Consider the following 23,047-nt stretch of genomic DNA (forward strand, 5'->3'; position numbering starts at 1 on the left):
GCTGCTGACAAATAGAGAGAGAGAGAGAGAGAGAGAGAGAGAGGCATGTGCATAAATAAAAGAGCAGCAGCACACTTCTGTTTGCCAAACGACTAGTGAAGCAATAAAAAGCAACTGCTCTTGGAACTTCTCCTGGTGGTGCCACATACGTTGGGGTTTCTGGCGTGCTATTTGAATCGCCCGCAACTGCCATTCAAACCATTTATTATGTGAAGAGTGCAAACAACTTTTGTTGTCTGCTGCCACTACTCGATGGCAATGCCGTACCACAGCCGCCTAGTACCTGGTGAGGGTTGTTGCTACCCTCAATATGCTGACTCTCGCCCTACATAAGTGGCGCCTCCATAGACGACAGCCATATTGTGGTAATTCGGCAGGCACAGAGTTTATATAGAAGGCTATGGTACGAGCCTTGCCACATTGTCTGCGCATGCGTGGGCACGTGAACGCGAGCTTGCACGCATCTGCAAGCGTACGAGGCTAGCAGCGATGATGATGTAGAGTGAGCTCGGCATGCTCATATTAAGTAATTGCTATTTTCATTTTGTGAACGCTGTCCTCACTTTTTTTGTTCGGCCTACATTCAAGGTAAGTTTTCTTTATTTTTTTCTGGCTTCGGACATTCGGTAGTCGGCTTGGAATCGGGGCCGGCCAAGATTCGAGTAAACACGGTGTCTCGAAACCCATGCCACCCTAAAAATTTTCTCGAAGTGGATATGCCTTGCAAACTCACCAGCTATAATTAGTAAATTGAATATGCACAGTAAAGTAATTGATTAAGAAATTAATTACTAAATTTATATTAATTAGTTGATTATGTGTTTTGATTTCTTGTTCAAGTAATGCCCACCTCTTTGAATAATCCAGCTCAAGGACTACAATTATGCTATCTGCCACAGGTGATGTTTAAAAATTTTGTAAATCCTAAAAATGATCACCCGGTGTACACTTGCACAATGGCAAGATTAATCCCTGGCACAACGGCGGGGAGTCAGCAGACCAGCTCACTGCTGGTGGCGATGTGCTTGAGCCGAGTAGTTGACACAGTGAGCTTTCCATCGATCACGAAACCTCATTCAAAAGATAAGTTGTTTTACAGGCTAAGCTAGTGGCAACAAGTTTTTGGCGTTCCAGAGAATTGCGTGTGTCACAGGATGAGCTAGCAAAGTGGTTAGTACAGCCGCCAACCAATAATTTGGACATTCTTGATTATATGGACAGCTATGAAATACTGCCATTAGCCCCATAGACTTAAAGGTGCCCTGAACCACCCATAGGGCTTGGTGAAATAACATAGTTCCTGGGTAGCATACACTGCTGTGAGCATCTCAGCCAAGCTTTGCTGTCATACGTCGTGCGTGGAGCTAGCAAGCAGATCGCGAAGTCGCCTTTCTCTCAAACACCCTCTTTTCAACAGAAGGCTTTGTTCTCACTCTCTTCTAGATGCACTATTTCATCATCGGATGCACTATTTCGTCATTCCCTTAGACGGCTGCTATTGGCCGATAGCTGACATCAAGCTGCGATTGGGTACGTGGCGTAGATACCACGGCCGCCGCGAGGTGCCGCGACGAGTCCACTGGATAAGCACACTGCGGCTCACTGAGGATAACCATGTTTGGCTTATGTTTAGCACATTGTAGGCATTAAAGGCAAAAGTCACTGCATCCACGTTAACATCCAAAATGAAATTTGAACTGTGCGCCACGGTGACATTTACAAGGCGGAGCATTGATGGCATGCCCCATTGCGCCGTAGCCTTTGCAGTGCAAGACATTAAAGAAGGAATGGGAGCACAGCAGGGGCTGTGTTTGATTGCAAATAACTCCACTTTTGCTGAATGCATTGAAGTACTTTTTGCAGTAAAGTATTTCTGAAATAGCCTACTTTCACTTCAAATGCCTTTCTCCACTTTGATAAAAAGTGGTTCAGGGCCCCGTTAATCCATAAAGATAACCGAAATTCTGAACACCTTACAGTCTGTCATGTGATAATTCAGACTCACTGCATAATCACGTGTTAATTCGGCCACCGAATTGAGAAGAAAAACTATATTTTCATTTAAATGCGTTGCCGGCACGGTTGTTGGATATGTTTGTGGCACCTCCTCAAAACTGAAACTAGCCAAGCCTTGTGATGATCCGAGAATATGGCACACCTTCCTTGGCCACTTGAGGAATAAAGTCACTTATTTTTGGGGCAAATCCGGTATTTCTGACTGATCATTATTTGGACCTTTTGGCAGCCCCTGTCGAGCCTGATTTATTAGTCAGCATGTGTATAGGGGTGCATTACCATCCAGTTTGGAGTTGTTGCGCGAGTCGTTCAAGAAATGCAGAATGTGAAACCCGTAATGAACTGTTTAGAGGACGCGTAGTGGGTCATAGAGGGCAATAAAGTACTGCCTGATAGTTATGATGGTGAACTATAGGTATAAATAAATCTATTCTGTGAAAGTAATGTTTGTTGGTTTCCTCTTTACTGCTGCCAGAATAGAGGCATGAAAAGCTCTTCTGGCTAAAAAACTGGGTGCATGTCAAATTTCTAAGTTGTTTTGTAGCTGTAATGTGATTTTCACATTAGTTCTTTACTTTTAATGCATAAATAGTGGGTGCACATTTGATCCGGAGGCGTGTTAGAACCAGGCAAACGCTGCCAAATGAATCAGCGGTGTGTTTCGGCATTCTTTCTGCCTCTTGTTTAATCTAACCAACTGGATAACTAAACCAATTTCATCAGTCCTGTCCTGGTTGAATTAATGTAATTCAACTGTACCATAATCGTGATAGCAAATCAGGTAATTAAGAAGTTCTTGTATTTTATGCATTTCATGAATGTGCAGCCAGCACCGCATATTCATTAAAATTACTGTTAGTTTAACTTTGAAGACTCTGTACATAAGGACATACCTGGCCAGATGTGCAGTCTGGGCATGCAGTTAATCCAACATGAAATCACGGTGAAATTACAGCATCTCTACAAGGGTAAGTGTTGCTTTGAGGCATTAAATTCCATTATTCGATTAAAATGTGACTTGTAATACAGGAACATCTCCAGCTTACTGAGACTATTGCCATCACAAGTCTGGAAACCGCATGGACATGTGCCAGGCCTCCTGAGGGTAAGGGGAGCGAGACGGAAGAGTGGTGTTCGGCTCTTGACTGCAGAGGAGTGTCGACAGATCATGTGATCAGCAAAGGCCTTGGTGCAGTTGGTCGTGTATTTGCACTCCCCACAGCTCACAGAACGACTGCATGGCAAGAAATTAGGCATTAATGAGCAAGTAGTACTTGCTAAATGCACACTAAATGTTAGCTTCAGTGCAACATAAAGACATAAAGAGACAGTGATGAAGGAGGCGTGTTGGTTTGTCACTGTCTATATACATCTTTGTTCTAGGCGCACTGAAGCTAACACGTTGTACATTATAGCACGAGTTCAGATAAATTTACAAATGTGAACACTGACCTTTATCTAGGACGTGTTAGCTCCAGCAAAACACAGACACAGATGGCCAGCGATAAAAATAGCAAATTCACGGCTTCGTCATTGTCTCTGTGCCTATATATAAGCTGCACTGAAGCTAACATGTCATACATCAGTATACGAGGATGGTCTGTTTAACACACACAAACACTGACACTCCTTTTTCCCCCCAATTTTTTTCTTCCAAGGTACTGAAATAAAAATTGTTTTATTGTAGTCCACATGCAAGAGAATCTAAAAGAAATTGGATGCAAGAGTAGCTGAATCTGTTGCACAACAATGCAACAAAATTGTCAGAAGTTGGTGAAATATGGCACTACTGTACTGCCTCATCATGCAATCAAAACCTTTCTTAACAGTGAGTATTGGAAAATAAGTGTGTGCAATTAACAGCAGCAATGGTAAAAATCTCCTAACAAGGTGAAGAAAATGCATGAATGTACCCATGCACAAGCATGTACAGAAACTGCAATCAAAATATTAAATGTTCCCTTTTCATGCATGCAGTTTCCAACAAGGAGGAGGAGGAGAAGGGAGAGAACATAGAAGAAAATACCATTGCTGCATGTATCTTGTACAGACTCATTGTTGATGATCCATGTAGTAAGTGCCTTCAATGCTTATTGGAAACACATACAGAGCAAATAAAAGGTAATTAAACATTTGCTCATCTCTGTGCCTCTAAAACAATAAGCAATAAAGCACTCTTTTTCAAGCAACCTTGCGTATAGGGAAGGCTGGCACCAGTGTCCTTGTGGTTAGCACAGCAATGATGGAAAATGCATTGACTCTGTTCAGCTGATGGTCCTAAATGCAAAGCAGCAAATTATGCATAAATTTTTTTCCAGCATTAAAATTGTCGCAACACAGTGATACAACATTCTATCAATTATGCAGCGAATTTAGCTTCACGTAAGTCATCTGGTACCCCAATAATGTTTGCTAGCGATCGCAATGCCCCTATATCACTTGAGAGTGAAAGGTCGCACAGGACAGAGAGACACGTAAAATCCTGCATCTCACTGTGGTGGCATTGTGAAACTGCCATGCTACGAGGAAACACAAAGTCAAAAGCAAAAGAAAACTAATATCTACAAATACAAAACACTTGAACACATAGCACATGGTGCGTAATGTTACGTTCCAATCCATAGCCCATACTGCCGGTCATCTGTATTGAGGCTAAATGATCGCAGCACCATTTTTCTATCTGGTAAGCTTGTATGAAATTTCATGTACAGTGCTCACGGAATGAAACGCGTCAATTTAGGGCTAAGTAATGCGCATACTTTCGCTTCAACCGGCTGCAGTTTGTGTCACATCGACGTAATTCTGGCGCGTACACTTACATCGGAGCCCTCGTCACCTTTGGTGACCAAATTCCTAGCGACATGACACTGTGCTCTCGCGTACTTTGCACGTATGTAGGGTTGTACTAAATGCCCCGTGTCCTATTTCAATCCGTGAGCACTGTACATGGATTAGGAAAAAAAAAAAAAAAGAAAGAAAGCCACACACATGAAGTGGTCCTCATCTATGGGCTTCCGGCACTCGAGACAGGTGCAGTGCAATGTCTGTGGCTCCAAATGCACGGCGGGCACTGAGAAGCGAGGCCGACAAGAGCTGTTCAGGTTGTTGGCCGTGGGGACAACATTGTTCAGAGCAGTCCTGCGGGGCTTCATATGGGGTTCAGGTACTAGTATGGGACTAGCGTCTGTAGTCTTTACTGCCTCCACCCCTGCGTGGGAGATAACACACAGACTTAGAAAAGGCACACGAAAATTCAGGTGCTGTGACATGTACCGAGTTCCGTAAATAGGAGTGCCAGGTATACATGACTCTTCTGGCTATACCGCTGACTCTTCCGAGCTTAAATTTTGCAGAGGCAGCAGTGGGTTTCGTATATAGCATGTCTGCATGCCCCCACTGCCCCTCCCCCATTTTGTTCACAATAAATAAAGTGCACATTGTCTGCAGCGATTCCACACACATAAAAAGGTAATGCCGCTACCTGTCACCCTTATTGTGAAACGCCACGCGTCTAACATTCTAATGTGTGTGCTGAACAAAAAAAAAAAAAAAAGGGATTTCGCTGCAATGAAACAGTAGCACCATGCTTTGCCGTAGCAGTTACGTATACATACCTGCCAACCTTCAGTGTTCGAAAACCATGACAGTAAAAGCCCGAAAATACTAAAATTCCATGAAAAATAATAAAATTGATTAGTTATTGAATATGTTCACTGTTTATTAAAGATTTGCAACTTTGTTCTCTATGGATGTTGTGAACTGTACACACTCTGCTCTTATAGTCACAGCAACAATTATCTGCACCACAGAAAAGCAAGAATGTTTGTGAAGTTTATTAATAATACATTCATGTAACGGCTGTAGAAAATTTGCTTGCTGCAATATATTGGTTCTATCAGCTGATGCTGGTGCCATGTGGGTTTATGTCCGTATAATTGATGGGTCTGAAAGATTGGGCCATAAACAGTCCTTCAGCGACTGTATCTTTTTCGAAGTTGGTTCTGCCATAAACTATACGCAAATGAAATATAGTGAAACATTTGTCAATACGACAATTGTAAAGGAGTGCTGAAAATAGAGCATTTTACGATAACATCGTACAAGTTGGCAGGTATGCGGATGGCACCACCATTATATTGCAGTGAAATGACGTTTTTCGAGTAACGCTGCACCCGAGACAATGTGCACTTCAGATTAATTGCAAATGAAACAAGCAAGTAAGGCACGTTAGCGTCACATTAAACAGAACTCATTGCGAAATGCTACCTCGTCAGCGGTTTAACTGAAAGAGTCATGTATATCTGGTGCTCTTATATTTATACAACTCTTGGTACTAGTATCATGCCACAATGGAATAGAGAAAAAAATCTAGTGCTACACCTCTTAACAGCATTATGTGTGATACATGAAATCAGTACTGAAAACAGATAGAAAATTTACAGAAATAGTTATGTAACATTGTTACAGCTTATTGGCTCCTTTAAAGGAACAAGAACAAATGCAAGAAATTTAAAGCGAAAATAATCAAATTATCACCGATGTATCTGAAATAAGCCAATAATGATGAACTATTTCTTTCCTAAACACAAGTTTGTTTTGGTGAGAAAACTTAATATTAGTGAAAAAAGAAAAGAAAAGTGGACACTAACAAAACACTTAATAAACGGAAGATCAACTAAAGAGATCAGAGGTGGTAAGCACATGTAACCACCACGTTGGAATGATTCCAGAATTCCAACGAAACTGCAGAACAGCTTTTGTTTCCTCGAGTAGAGAGTAACAATACAACTCCTGCAGACTTATGCTTCGCTTAACAATGATTCTTTATTTCAGCATCCTCTACTCCACCTTGACAGTCAGGTGTGTAAGACACCCCTTGGCCATTTCGAGCTAGCAAAAATGTTCTTACTGTATTATTTGTGATAACGGCTGTTCATTATTCGATAACTATAAGAAAATTATTCGATATTCAATTGGTTTCGATTCACATCTAGCGCTATTCGATTCATATTAGATTTAGTTCAAAAGTCACTATTCACACACCCTTATCAATGAGTCAACTATTTACGGATAGCAGGACCACCGGGAGGCCCTCTTTAAATGCGAGGCCAGTCAGAACTTTAAGTGGCCTTCGTGCACCCAGAAGCCAACTTCTGGGTGCACTTCTGCACCGCTTGACGTTAGATATATCAGGAGGCACTGCTATTTTTGTTCGATGTAAGCATAATTTTTGCTACATATACTCATTGTAACTATACTGTATCAGAAATTGTTCGATATACAGAATAATTAGATGTAAATGGGTTCAATATAGTCGGGTTAGACTGTATCATATACCATACAGCGTGCAGTTCTATGATGTTTTGTGGAGGAAACAGATTTGTTTTCTCATAAAAGAACAAATTTGGTGTCACAATGTGATGTTTTTGTGGGCTATACCATTTCTTAGCACCATTACTGGTGTAGAACAGGTAAGCTAATGAAAATGCTAGCAGTGCTTATGATGAAGTAGCGTGGAGCCTGCCACAGTGCAAGAGCTAGTAACAACAGCAGCAACAAATAATTATCGGGAGAAGAGAAAAGAGGTTTCTGCTGGTATCCAATTTCTAAAAACCATGCAAAGCAAAAATTAACACAAAGCCAGGGTGCATAAATCATCCGGTCTAAATATTGAAGCAATCAGTCAGTCAATCAAAGAATATGTCCCCAAATTTTAACAAAACTTGCGCAAAGCTGGGGGTGTGAGAAATACACTCCATTTCTTAAAGTTGCCTGTCAAGTTTTCTCAATGGTTCTGATATTTTTTGCAAGTTTTCTGCAATCCAAATGTCTTTTTGCATTGTCACAAAATATACCTGTAACTGCAGTGTGTATGACGTATGACACACAATAATTTTGACTAATAATATCGCAAACAAGCATTTCTCCAGGAAAGTAAGGTTGGTTTAGCCATATTTGGCCTCAACGAATGTCTGTCAAATTTTTCCAGAAGAAAATAAAAAATTCATACCGTCAGGGTGTTAAAAGGCCTCACCTTTAACTAGACGAGCAGCAACAACAGCACACTTTGGGAGTGGTGCTCACCTGTTTCGTTAAGCATGGAAACATGCTCCTTCTCGCGGTGGGCCTTCATGTCGAGGTGGCTGAGAAAGACCAGACAGCAGATGGGGCAACGGCGGGCAGATGTACGCGCTAGGTGCTTGAATAGGTGGCAGTAAAAGTTCTGCACACCTATGCTGGCGCAGTTGTTCGAGAACTTCACTATGTACACGCGAAGGCAGAAGCGGCACAGAAGGGCATTGGTTCCTACGTGATCCTGCAAAAACAGCAGCACAATAATTAGCACAGACAGTGATGCTGACAGGAGGCTTAAGGTTTACACGGGTTGCATGTTAAAGGACGTGCCGCTCACTACACGATCTTGGCAAAACACTACCATGAAAGCTAAAGGGTCATTAAAGAGAAACAGTAAATTAATTTATGCTGACAAGGTTGCCACCACCACACTTACGGACCTACCAAACTTAAAACCTGAAAGATAATGCAACTGAAGCCAAAATATACTAAAATAGGGAAGAACAGTATAAAAGATTGGTTTATTAACCAAGATTTTAACTGTTTTTAAGATATTATACGTTGGTTGCACATTGGCTATAAATTGGTTACGCACTGGTTCTATTGAGTGGGTGACGGTGCTGTGGGTAGGTCCAAACATACAAGCAGGTCCTAAAATATCAGGCCTCTCAAATATCATTTGGCAACTGTATATGCATTCTTATAAAATTGGTTTTGCTTTAGACTAGATGTAAATTAAAGAAAATGTCATATTTAGTGGTGCCGCTACAAAAGTTTAAACACTAGGCACTTGCAATAAAATTGTGAAAGTTGGTGGTTATGCAATGATCAGCTTATCTAAAACCCACTGCGAGACGTAGGAGCCTCCCAGATTTCTTTAATCACTCCTGTTCTGTCAGCCAGACTCATACTATACCATCCCAAGCACATTGCTACTATCAGCGTCTCAACATTTCTTGATGCTTTAAGCAATTACCTGTGTCCTTGAACATTTGTTTGATTGTTATATATACATTAATATCCTGTTTGCATTTTACATTACTTTTGTTCACAATTCAACTTGATTATACCTATATCGCTGGTGTATATTTTATGTATACACGTAACTTACTGACCCACCCATTATGCAATACACTGTTAATTAGTGGTCTTTAGGTAATAAAATGAAATGCATGTGAACTTTCTAATCTCACGAGTTCACCTGCACGTCTTTAATTCTGGTATTCTTTCAAAACTCTATTTCTATACTTTTGGTGCAAAAATGTTAATTCTTAATGTACAAAAAGAAGCCTAACTTTCCATTATGGATTTCGTGCTCCAACTGCAATGACAATAAAGTGAGTGCGATCTCAAGAATTTCTCAGTAGTTTTGCATACTTCAGCCAACTTCATGTAGAAAAAGCTTGCAAAAGATGAAAGCTTGTGTTATTAATTAATTACTATTATGAACTATTAATATAAATAAATATTCTATTAATATTAACCAGCTTGATGCAGATGCTGCCAAAATCAATGATGTTGCAAGGAGCTGCAGCAAGATATTCAAGACGGCATTGCCCCTCATCTTTCATTTTTGGATTGTTTCCAGCTTACAAGTTATCTGCTCAAGGTAAGACTGAATTGTATGGCACTTCAGAAGCGTAACCTGCTAGTAACTTAATATTCATCATACTTAAAAGAAAGAAAATGCACATAATGACAACAACTGCTGATTTATGCACATTCCAGAATGCGTTTTCAAAAACATTGGGAGGACATGTCCAGAGGTAAACATTTTACGATGGAGTAACCATTTCATACTGACCTTGTGAAAATGGCTGACGACGTCATTGTGAAATGATGAACGAAAGCCACACAGCTGACATGAATAGGGCATTTCTGATGGATTGTGATAGATCTTCATGTGGTCAATGAGACTAGACACCAAGTCAAATTCTTGGCTACAAATCTTACACACTATGCCATCTGGCTTTAAATGAGCCTGCAAAGGAAGAGAACAGGGCACAGCATAGTCAAGGATGCTTTGGCGACGTTCAGTTCTACACACATCACCCATGGTTTCACAGCTGTGTGCAAACACAGTTAACACTTTCTGACTTTAATTTTTTAAATGAAGTGAAACTTTCATGTTACGTGCATCTGAATGACAAAAGTCAGGGAAAAAAATAAAGAAAGAAGTTCCCAGTGAATTTCTGGCACTGAATCAAAGCTTTATCTCATAAACTGCAAAAAAAAAAAAAAAAAAAACCTGCATTGTATGCAGCATGTGGTTCCACAGACTTCTTAATTCACCGTCATAATAGTGTGAAATATGGCCATATATTGTTCTAAAACCATTCCTTAACCACGCAAAGCAGGCTATATGCATTAGGCAGCGGGGGCTCCAAAGATAGATCACGGAGGCCTCATCTCAGCGTGAGGCGACCCATGGAGATTTGTAATTTCTGGTTAGACCCATATTTATCTACAGCACAAAGCTGACCAATTACGTAATTAGCATTGCTACCACCAACATATCTTTAAAAAGTGTTTTATTGTTTGTTTTTCTTGATGCTGGATATTTCTTGCAAAACACCGATTCCTACAGGAATCATTGAACCAGAAAGAGTTAAACAATGAATGAAAAAACTTTGAAATCGATGGGAGGCAACATTTCAAAGCTGCACAATGAGCTACAAGAATTGCCACATTAATTAAATGACTTTAAACAGATTGCAAATACTTGGGCCTCTTTAGCAAGTAGTCATACACCTATGCCTAAGTACACAAGTGTTTTTTGCATCTCACCCCACTGAAGTTCTACTGCCTAAATCTGAAATAAAAACCATATGCCATGCTCGGCAGTACGATTTCACAACCACAGAGGCAATAATTTGCAGTTCACATTGAAAGAATAACAGTGTGAACTGATGAGGACGAGATGAGTAGGCAACACACATGTGCTGCAGTCACACACGACCTGTACAATAACAATGCAAAATGGGTGATTACAAAAACTTGCGACTACTCACAACCATCTACTAGCAATAAACAATGAACTAATATGGCTTCTTAGCATTTAATGCTACTATAGTCAAGCCTGGTGATTACGAACATGTCCCTACCTGCTGCGCAGCCCCCCCCCCCCCCTCCCTATGTGCTAAATGTAGTTAGATATATCATGTGATTCAAACTACCGAAAGTCACCTGTAACGAACTATATATATATATATATATATATATGTATGAGAAAAAGAAAGGAAAACAGGGGGGCTCCATTTTTGTTAATCATGACCTAATAAAGCGAACAGATAGTTAAGCCAAGGAAAACATTGGGGAAATCAGCTGTGGTTAGACTTTCATAATTGGTAGTGCAATGCAGGCATGAGGCGGAGGTTCTGGGTTCAGTTCCCACTGGTCTAGGGTACTGTCAACACTTTTTTGGGTAGAGTACGCAGTAACTTGAAGAAAACCAGTCAGTACTGTGATTCAAGATCCTGAATACATTGCACAAGGTGGCACATTTATGCTGTCACAATTTGATGGCCTTCTGAAATAGAGCTGGTAGCTTGCACTTCTCCTACTATGCCCTTCCTTTGTGTGCACTTTCATGCAGTCTTGTTTGAGCAAATGGCATGAATGCAATGCTTATGCGCTCAGCACACTGTTGACCATGCATGCCAACAAAGTGTGACCTCTGCATGCAGTGTTTAAGGCTAGGCAGTGAATATTAACCTCCATGCTCATGCTTTTAACAAATTTGGTGGTTCAATTGCTAGCACATGTTTGGCGTATAGTCTCCGCATGTCCTGTTAAGTTCGTCCTTTGTGTGCATTTTTCATGCATTCTTGTTTGAACGGCATAAATGCATTGCTTATGCACTCAGCACACTGTTGACCATGCATGCCAACGAAGTGTGACCTCTGCATGCTGCGATTTTATGGCCAGGCTGTGATTATTACCTCCATGTCCCATGCTTTTAACAAATTTTGCTTCAATTGGTAGCACACTCTTGGTCTGTAGAGCAGCAACAAGTAACAAAACCAACATAGCTGCCTATTTTTATGGCAGCATGTTCTTACGCATTATCTAAGTAGTTCAGCTTACCAAGTTGAACTTCTGTTAAGACAGACTTCGATGGTCCCTTTATGCTTGCACTAGAAGCTTTGATAAGACAAACAGACTTGTACAGTACCTTCGTGTTTTTAAAGCAAGCCTCTGGTACTTAACATGTGTTCCACCCAATTTAGTGAGGCAGACGACAGAGCAGAAGGCATGGCTGAAAATACTCACCGCTTCTGTGTGGCACTGCATGCTGTAAGGGGTTTCGAATTCTTTGAAGCAGTATTTACAAATGGTGAGATCAGTGAGGTCAGGGTTCCTCTGGCGGCTCCCTTCAATGTGGTTGGTGATGTGCTTTACAGTCTTAATGTTATTGGTGATTAACTTCTTGCAGATCGGGCACTGCCAAGAGGTTACAAGCAACACGTTAGACTCAAGGTATGATATGCAAGCCAGCAAAATGGGCTGAAAATCAGGCATAAGAAGCTTGCAACAACAAAATGTCATTTTATGCAAGAAGCACAGCTCCCGAACAATTTCAATTTAATCCCAGAGTGACAACCGTTCCTGCAATAAGCGCTCCAAGACAGCTTTAGGATGCGTGGGTACCGAAAGTCCGCACAATAAGATGCACATATTATTCAACATTCATGCTGCACTTCTACAGCGCAAGAAAATGATGTGCACAAAAATGGACATGGGTAAAACAAGTGTCACACTTGTAATGTCACATCTATTTCTTGTATCTGTTTTGTCAGCTAAAAAGGAACTCTATCGCCTTGATTAAATGCAAAAATACACAACCACACTTCATCACGTTTGTCGCTGGCACAAAACAAAGACAGTAGAATGTAGAAACACGACATCAGCAAGTATGTTCAAAGTATATAAATGACTGCGCACTACAGTTTTATAAACTGCACAAGAAAATTCGTACTATTTTACGCTGATGAAACATTTGTGAAGTTCAAGTTTACTGACTGCAGCATGAAAGAGAGCACAAATTCTAATTTTTCCTTGGTGTCCAGTGTGACTGCAAGCTGTGAGCAATGCCTGAGATGCTAATTAATGTACAATGTTCTTCATAACATATACAGGTACACAAGAAAGATAAAAAAATCTGCAAACACTTCCTTAAGGCAGTACTATCAGTTACAGTCAACATCAAATTTTTCGCACTTCCTAGAGGCCGTAATAACGAAAAAAGGCTGTTTGAAGAAATGAATGCATGTCTTTTATTGCCCCAAATGGCCCAACTCACCACAGGCGCATCTGGGAGCACTCTAAAGGCCTGCCAATACATTTATTAAGCGTATTGGTGCTCACGTGTATTGGTGCATCTGTGTAAAATTAAGGAATACATACTGTGTCCTGTGAAGGTGGTTTCTTTCCACTCTTGATATGCTTCACCACAGTACCTTGCATATACTTGACCGCGTAACATCATTCTAATGCGACAAAGGTGACTTCTGTAAACTGGAATTATGCAATGCTCGATTTTTACTGTGCTTTCTGCCCTTCGACGCCATCAGAGAGGATGACAAAGGCAGAGTTGGCGCCATTGCTGACAGTAGCAAATTCGTTCATTAAAAAGCCCGGTACAGTACAGCAGCAAGCTTGGTACAATATGTCGAAGCAGCAAGGCCTAGCATTGCTGCAGTGGCTATGCTGCAAGTGGATTGGTATGCAAGAGCACTGGTTTGAGACCGCGAGGTAATCAAAATGGCTGGCAGTGGCTTTCATTACAAAGCTGTTTAGGACCTGAGGTCATGGCAAAAAGTCTGGAAAACTGGACGCAATTTCATACGTCCTTTAGCATTGGTTCTATGAGGTATGTGGTTCTGCCACAAAGGCATACGGATTCTGGCATGTTCTACAAAGCCGGTGTCCGAAAAATCTGTTGTTGACCGTGTATTATTACTGACTTGCATTTCTTTCAAGAAGAACTGTTATTATATTTCTAACTTCTAATTTTCTTGCATTAAATGGAGGTCCTAGACTTCTAAATCCCAGCAAAAATGCTGGCATGCCTTAGAGAGCCAGTTTCGGTTTTGTTTCTTATGGGTTGACTGCGTGTAGACATCATGAAGCAGAAGCTGCTCATGTGGGAGCAAGACATCACTACAGTTTGACATTGACTCTGGCTAGCTTGGTCGTCTGCTATGCTGCTACGTCAGACGTCGCAACAAGTAGCAGCATAAAAATTGACTAGGTGAGCCAGAGCGAGTGCCAGAACGTAACAATGTTTTGCTCCCACGTGACCACCTTCTGTGTCGTGTCACAACACAATCACCTTCTGTGAAACGAAATTGAAGCTGGCTGTAGAAAACCTATTAAATTATTTAGGATGCTCGGATGCCTGCTAGTATATTTACTAGGGTTTTGAAGTCCCGGACCTTCATTTAACACAAAAAATGAACAGTCAAAAATATTATACCAGCACTCCTATCAACTAGCATTCTGTTGCTGCATTTTTCAGCAGTTATAGTCGGCTGCACATTCTATAGAATACAATTGTGTACACTTGTACTTCGTTGCACTGTGCTGCTACATTTAATGAGTACAAAGCTGATGCACTAGTTAATGTGAATTATTCACTTCCACTTGCTTGTTTGAGTATTGCAAGTTTTATTAGCAAATATTAGGCATATCTCACAGTTACATATTTTCTCTCAATTCTATCTGCTTCAGACAATTGATTAGATGAAGTTAATCGATCCATGTATATATTCTTATTGCAGAGTTGCAAAGCTTTACACTCGATGCAACATTGAAATTTTCTGTTGCTGTCGTACTTTAAACATTTTTTGAGGGCCTAAATGAGAAATATGCTCCCAATAGCCTCTACAATATAGCTTATTTTTTTAGAGGGGCCCTGAACGACTTTCTATCGAAGTGGAGAAGTGCATTTGAAGTTAAATTAGGCTATTTCAGAAATACTTCGCCACAAAAGTACTTCAATACGTTCTACAGAAGTGGAGTTATTGACAATAAAACATCCCCTTCACAGCGCATGCCCACAATGCTCTGTCTACTGAATGTCACTATGGCTCCCAGTTCAAATTTGATTTTGGATGTTCACATACACACCACTACTTCTGATGTTGTTGGCCACGACGCACCAAACGTAAGCCAAACATGGCTGTCGTCAGCGAGTTGCAGTATACTCAGCCAGTGGACCTGTCGTGGCACCCTGCAGCGGCTGCAGTATCTATGCTACATAGCAGACCGCAAATACATTCAACTGTAGTGCTTATGCGCAGCGTTTGCTTTGTGCACAACAAGGATTGAGTGTATGTGCACGCTCATATGCTCCAGTCTGGCCGTGCTACATGGTGTGGGCTGGCCTTGTCCTGCACCAGCTCGACCGATGGATAGTAGCCACATCCAACTTGCACATTTTGAAGCGCTACCAATAGCTCAATACGAAGTGAAGTCTGTCAAGGTGTCTAACCAGGAGCAGCCAGGAATGGGCGCGTTGGCAAACACGCATGTGCTTTGGCCTTAACTTTTGCGAGATTTGAGGCTAGTTGAGTGTTCAAAACTAGTTGAAATTAGCGAGATCCAACAGCTACAACACCAATACGCAGGGTAGCCAAAGTTGAATTCCTATGCGGGCGGCCGAGGCTGAATCTGAGCAGACGATGGTCTGCTTCTTCTAGAAGTACATAATTATTATCGAAATTCGAAAGCAGATTTTCACTTATTTCAGCCTGTTTATTAAACTTCGTCAGTAAATACACCCAGCAACAGTAGGAAAAAGCGTACTGATCCAAACACTCTTCTTGATTGATGTCAGCTACAGGCCAATAGCAGCTGAGCATGGGAATCTGCTATATTACGAAATAAAGCGTCCAGAAAAGAGTGAGGAGCAGGTTTCTGTTGAAAATAAAGTGTTTGAGAGAAAGGTGACTGCTCTTTGCTTGCGAACTCCACACACCACGCACAACTGTAAAACGTGGCTGATAAGTTCACAGCAGCATATGCTATCCACAGACTATGCTGTTTTCACCAATACAGAGGGGTGGATGCCGCAAATTTAAATCAGAGTACTTCACCAGTGGCCAAATGAGAGCATTTCTGTGTTTATATTTCATTGCGATAAATTCAAATACTGAATACATGCCAGATGGCTTCGGGTTTGAAGCAGGTGTACACATTGGAAATCGGAGCTGGTGGTCATGTGGCACATAAATAAACCAATGAGTGATACATGAATCAGTCAGTCTGGTGCAATGGTCAAGAGCATGAAGTATTTTAGGAGGGGAATCTGCTCAACTGCGACAGTGTACATGAGCAGTGTGACAGCGTCACGGTTTGGTGAGGAGGAAATGCAGTTGTTGTCGCAGCATGGCAGGCAACGCGGCAGGTGTGTTTCCATCATTTACATGCTTTCTATGGATGTGAAGCACAAAAACTGCGATATTGTCTCACATTTAAAAAATGTTCTCATATTTCAATCAATGATGCTAAGAAACACAAGCGCCGGACATATTTACAGCAGTATTACCTAGCACTACTCAAATTACATGTTGCGCTGCCCCTGAAATGAGCTACCAACAGTATCCCTGAGCAGATGATGTCGGATGAGCGCCGGACACATTGGTGACATATGCCTCGTATAAAGCAAACTAGTCAAATGGAAGCCTCAAGCTTCAGATGCTACTTTACAGTAGACTGCCTTTAAGGTGCACTTATCCTCTTAATGAATCCTCTGATACTACCAACAGTTCAAGCACCATTGCCTTTTTGAGTTTACCATAGACTGGGTGTACATCTGCTGAGCTGAACTTCTGGTGGATGAAGCAGATTTTCAATGTCCTTTCTCGTTCATCTCAAAGGAAGTCTACTGTATTATTATTATTGTTATCGGGCTAGAATGTTGGAAAGAGAACCTTTCATATCTAAATGGACTGAGCCTGCAACATTAGTCTCTCTTGGAATATGCATCATTTCTGCATATGAACTAAGTCATCATGACATTCATATCCCATCCTCCACTCATGCCTGGCAGACTACAGCCATTTGGCTTGCTGCAATGGGCCTTACAAACCTTGAAACAAAAGTCGCCTCTTGTTTCTACAAGCTGGTTCTCTGCAGGGCAAGGCTTCTTTCTCGCATAATAGTACTCATCCAAAATGACACAGTTTTGAGCACCCGTCTTCTCGCCCTTGTTGACAGTCTCCTCCCCAGGTTCTGCAGAACACAAATCACAATCACTTCAGCATAGAGCATGTCCCATCTTGCCAGGATTAATGGTTTATTTTGATTGTCACTCATTGTGGCCAGGTCTTCACAGAATGCCTGTATTTGGATGTTTTCATGCCACTGCATATCACATGACAGGTTTAGCAACAAGGAATCATCATATTTTTACATGTATTAATTACACTAGCCATTCAGGTTACAATTAAAAAGCAGGTCTGTTGGTGACAGCAGTCTTTCATTTTGTAAAGACCAACACTATGACATCATTAGCATGAAGGTGTAAGGGAAGAAAATGTCACCTGCAGCACTTTCTGCTCAAGTCACTTCGATTGGTGGCCGCAATAAACTGCTGTTTAGGCAGCTTTTTAACAGGCTCAGGAACACTAGGAAAATACTGTGAACTTTTCGGAAACGGTTGGCAACATGTCGGCAGTGGTATGCAACAGTAGGCATCTATCTCCATGACACTGTGGTGCGTTACATATAAGCGAAATTTTCCTTGCAGTGCAAGCGAGGCAGTGAGCTCTGCATAGCCGTCAAGCCCCACCACACTTCATCAGAGGGTAGGCTGCAATAGTGGTGTTGAATGAACATAGGCAACGACCCACCCAAATCAAGTTGCTGCTACTACAAATAAAAATCTTTTATGGAGCTTTGCTTCATGCTGAAAATAGGTTGGGGCTATCTTGTAAGTAAAGATTTTAGTGTTTCTGCATGTGGTTATTTGTGCAGGTAGGTTATGGGCACAGATTATTAAATAGGAAAATTTCGTGATCAGAATAGGCACCATTTCAGTTTTGACTTGCGGCATTGACCCCCTACACAACAAAGCAAAGAAGACTAGAGTGGAGATGCATGTTACTAAACTAGTACAGTTCAGACTGCTTATAACATAACTGCTTATGGTGCAGGACTGGCTATAATGCGGTTTTAATTAAACAACTCTATTTCATTCACATCAAAGCTCACTGGTTTTCTTTGCCAACCACTCACACGATAGCTAATCTTTTCTTTTTCCTACTAAATAATCTTAAAGGACATGTTTCCTATTTGATTGTAACAATCACATATTACTGTGAGTATAAACGAAGTGCAGACAATGGTGTTAAGTCAGTGCCATCACACTGCATACACTAAACACTAAAAGCAGACTCCCTTAAGAAGAACACAATGGAACTTCAGAAATCTGTTCGGTTCAGCAGAAGTTCAGCTCAACATAAGTACCTAAACATTAGGATTAGTGAAAACAAACAAACATTATTTAGTGAACCAGACATGAGAACAGAATAAAGGAGATGAGCTGTAAAAAAAGAAAGAAAAAAAAAAAAGAGAATACACTGCAAAAGAAAAATTATCTTCACAAATCCAGCACAAACCATTTTTTCTTTCTTTTTCTTCTTTTTTTGCTTCATAAACCACACGGAGTAGTCAACCTATATTAATTTTAGCTTGACGAGACCCAAAGCATGGTTAGAATTACAGCCAACTTGAGATAACTCAAACTACCATAGGCCAATAGCCTGCTGATTTCAGATTAGGGTGAGAAATTTAGTTGATTTGTTGTTTTCAATGCATTCTGAAGCCACTCAATTCAAATGGCCTTCAGCTAATTCAAGCTTTTTGGCTTCTGAGGCAAAGAGCAATGTGCTAACAAACAGGTGCTGAAAGATCATTCCGAAGGCATGAGTAGTTGATGCGTGCCAATGTTGGATACAGCGGTTGCTGGACATTTTGGCAAGCACCAAATAAATGAACTTACCTTGTCTGTAGATCAGTTGTACAGCAGTTCACAATTCTCCCCAAGACATATCTTTTTCAACTTTGAATAAATTCGAATAAGAATCTGTGGTCTTTAGAAGTTTAAAATATAACGAGAGTGAACTTTCTGATGTTTTAATTAAAAAAACTGTTTAACATATGTGCATGGCATTTGGTACATTTAATGCAATCCAATTAGAAGGTGCATCTAAGTGAGTGATGTTGAGTTAACAGAAGCCAGCTACATTTGTGTGGCATACATAAAGCTCTCAGATACCACATATGCATTGATCCTATGTGGGCCTGTAGTAATGGGGTTTATAATGGCTGCAAACGAGGCGACACTTATGGTGACACCGTTGAAAAAAAAAAAAAAAAAAAAAAAAAAAAAAAAAAAAAAAAAAAAAAAAACTCACAGCAAGCACCCTTTCAGACACTCTGTTAAGCTGAATCTCCTTATAAGGTCGACAGTCTAGAGATCATTGTCCGTTATATTTCAAAAAAGATTCACTGCTCTTCTGAGTTCCAACTTTTGATTAAAAAAACTAGGGCCCCTTCATGTTCGTCGTAACAGTGCCTAGCAATGTAGTGGATTTGACTGGCTTGCATTCTGGGCCTAAGGGATAGCTAACGAGTTCGACACCATCATGATGAAGCTACTGAATAAAGAGCAATGTATTAATGCAAGACTTCAGCTTCTTGCCGCACCACCTCATTTCTTTCATGACAGGAGAGCACAACACTTGACTAGCGCATGCAATTGTATGCCTTGCAGTTGCTGCTGAAGTTGATCCATGCAGGTTCTTGCAGCATGCTTTATCACAGCCTCCATTTCAACCTTCCAGGTGTCACAAAAATTGTGCACCTCGCAGTTATCAAAAGCTGAAATAACTAAATTTATAAACGTGAGTGCACATCGCAATTAGTAAAGTGGGAGACAGATGTCCAAAAAGGAGCTAACCCTGCCACTAATGAGAAGCAAGCTGCACTATGAAAGGATTCAGTTACCTGACTTAGCTGCTGCTTTGGACTGGTCAGCTGCCATCTCCGAGTCTTTGCTGTCATTGCTAGAGATGTGATCATCATTGCCATCACCTTTTTCATCTTCTGAGCTGCTGTCACACACTATAACTTCAGGCTCTGCTTTAGGCACCTTTTGGCCGGATGAATCTGAAGCAGTTCCAAGCATGTCCTCGAAGGATACTGAAAGAATGAACAGTGGAACTATATGGCCTCCAAATAGTTCAGTCCCTCATAGAAAGTTTTGAATAGCAATGATGACAGAGTCAGACATGGCATGTTAATTGGAACATTAATTAACCCCAAAATTGTCAGAAAGGTGAATCAAACTTGTATCTGTAAGTACTTTTTAGCAAAGTTGCCTGGCAGAGTAAGAGCCTCACATGACAGCCAAGTCAAGTTTTTGTGTATGGGCTATAACCTTGCCAGGCCTGGTGCATCCACCCTGTGTAGAAAATTTTTTATACAATGAACAACGCTTGGAATCACCGTGAGCACTTGTCCATTGCATTTTACGAGTACGTGCTACCATCTGGCTGAGTTTGGGCCAAATAGAGCGTAAGTGAGCAGTGTCATGTCATTGGAAAATGGTGGCTTGGAGCGTGAACACGTTTCATGGCAGCCGCCCACATTCGTATCCCTATTATATTTTCCACGCTTGTAACAGCCCAACTAAAGATGTATCCTTTAAGGAACTGAGGGAAATATGAACAGTTTCTTTTGTAGAGGGCACAAATGTGCTTTTCTTTACTAGTGAGTAAATGTTTATGTCCACGATGATGGACATTGGGAGTCTAGAGCAGTGCCTGCGAGTTTGATTTTGGCGGCCATTGTTTGATTTTGCATGGCTGAATTACATTTTGGTGTGCATAGCTGAATGGCTGCTCACTTCACCGCTAGAGAGGCCCACAGACTGCAAGGAATACGACGTTCCACAGATTCCCCTCGGAAAATAAAGCCGCTCCAAGTACAATAGCCCGAACGTCTAAAGCACTACGTTTGTTTGAAAAAAGCTTACACCAAGAATGCTGCATGAAGCCGCAACTCTGCCTGCTCCAAAAAGACTCAAAACCGTTGCATTGCACATTTTGTGTTGTGCATCTCTGCACTGAGGTTGAGCGCAGCTGTTTCTACAATTTCACTCGAAGTGATGATGATAATGATAAGACCTAAGCCCTATCATGTTTTGCTTTGAAAGGTGTCTTGTTTGAACTAACGAGAAGGACAATATTTATGTAAAACTGCTTGAAGAAACGCAATCTCAACGCAATAAAATTTGTTTAACATTTTTTGTTCTACTACTATAGAGTCCCAGTGTCCACATGGGTGGACTTTAATTTCTTTTTGAACTACAAACAAGTAATAACAAACTGATTCATAAATGGTCTATCTAAGTCCCTGCAAGATTTATGAGCTCTAAATGATTATTACTACCGCAGGGTTTTTCTCGGGACCCACGCGGATAAATCGGCAACTGGGTAAACCTGAGATGCGAAACTGCCATAAGGAACACACAGAAATAAGTACTTACAATGTGAAGCATGCCATGGGGTCGAGATAGGTACTGAGGCAAAAATGCAATAGCAGCTTCAATCAACGACCTTAGATAAGTGCATAAGTTGCTTAGCTCTTGCACCACACACACCACCTTCCCATTGCCAACTGGCTGTTTGTGAAAGTTTGTTTTTGGCTAAAAACCTTAGATAACCGAACCACGGCATACATTATGCAATGTTGCAAGATTTGAAGAGAAAAACAAGCCACTGGGCATGAAAAGCCCCATTGGTCCAGAGAAACGCTCATCCTGTACACTTTTCTATGATTCAGGTACAAATACATAATGATGCAAAATCCTGGCACATAAAAATTGCCCCATGCTTGTGCTAATGCACATATAAGTTGCGTGCAAAAATGTGCTGCCGGTATTTTTTGCTTTCACTGCCATCAGGATGTAATTACTCCGAAGCCAGTGCAAATTGGCTCAAGAACTGCTAGACTCAACTGTCACCACTGTCTAGTGAGAGTTTACACCTACACTTATTCCACTGGCATCTGAATGCTCTAGAAAATACGAACAGAATATACCCAGTGCAAATATTGACGAAGTGCCTGGCTAACAGGCAGTAAAGCAATGTCTACTGCTTCTACATTACAACTGACCCACATTGATACCCGCTTTCGATTTCAGTCCTTGTTTTACTACTCTACTTCTCGTAGAAGTTGTCAAGGAATGATTGCAATCTGCACAGACTTTATTAAACTAAAACCGCAATGCAAAATTAGCTCACTTAGTAGTGTAGAAACAGTTAAGCTGACTAAACGCACAAGGGAAGACAACGAAAAGCAGTCTGCAATAATGATTAGAACAAAAACAGAAAACAAAACAAAACACATGAAACTTTAACTTTCTTATTGAGGTTCAACTGTACAGAGAGCAATAGGGAGGCTGCTTTTTTTTTGCGGCTACCCTAACTGTGACGGTAGTAACACCTATATTAAAAAGAATGCCCCTTCAAAGAACAGTCAATTTTCAAATCACTAGATACGTGCAGACAGTGCCTTTTACGATGCACAATAACTTTTTCTTGGGTGAGTTGGTGCCTGCTGAACGACATGATATTTTAGCAAAAAAAACACAGAAAAAGAAAGATTCTAATATGATATGCCTCTAGCAATTCCTGCGTGATTTTATCTCTGCTCCTACCCAGGATTCTCAGCTCAGAAAAACGTGGTTTATAGCAGCACGATCTGCAATGCGCAGAGAGATGGGCACTCATACCTTTTTTTTTAAATTGTTTGCATGCTCCCTCATTTGGTTGTGCACACAACAGCCGGTCTGCTCGACATAGGTTTTTTTGCAACTTAGCAGTATCTGGTAAACCACAGCAGTGGCACACTTTTGCACGTAGCGTTTTACGTGCTTGATTTT

At 41.0% G+C, this 23,047-nt stretch overlaps 1 protein-coding gene across 5 annotated transcripts in view; it reads right to left on the reverse strand.

Moving 5' to 3' along the window:
- The window catches only part of row (relative of woc), an 83,214-nt gene that overhangs the window by 6,100 nt on the left and 54,067 nt on the right, over window positions 1–23,047 (reverse strand). For all 5 annotated transcript variants that reach the window (XM_050179936.3, XM_050179939.3, XM_050179934.3 and 2 more), the window contains exons 12-18: window positions 20,107–20,301; window positions 17,186–17,328; window positions 12,364–12,534; window positions 9,896–10,072; window positions 8,101–8,332; window positions 5,005–5,224; window positions 3,063–3,250 (exon numbers count right to left, since the gene is read on the reverse strand). In XM_050179936.3, coding sequence (XP_050035893.1) covers window positions 3,063–3,250; window positions 5,005–5,224; window positions 8,101–8,332; window positions 9,896–10,072; window positions 12,364–12,534; window positions 17,186–17,328; window positions 20,107–20,301 — 1,326 coding nt within the window. The remainder of the gene's footprint in view (window positions 1–3,062; window positions 3,251–5,004; window positions 5,225–8,100; window positions 8,333–9,895; window positions 10,073–12,363; window positions 12,535–17,185; window positions 17,329–20,106; window positions 20,302–23,047) is intronic.

This window comes from Dermacentor andersoni, chromosome 5 (assembly GCF_023375885.2).
Source record: "Dermacentor andersoni chromosome 5, qqDerAnde1_hic_scaffold, whole genome shotgun sequence".
Taxonomy (NCBI): domain Eukaryota; kingdom Metazoa; phylum Arthropoda; class Arachnida; order Ixodida; family Ixodidae; genus Dermacentor; species Dermacentor andersoni.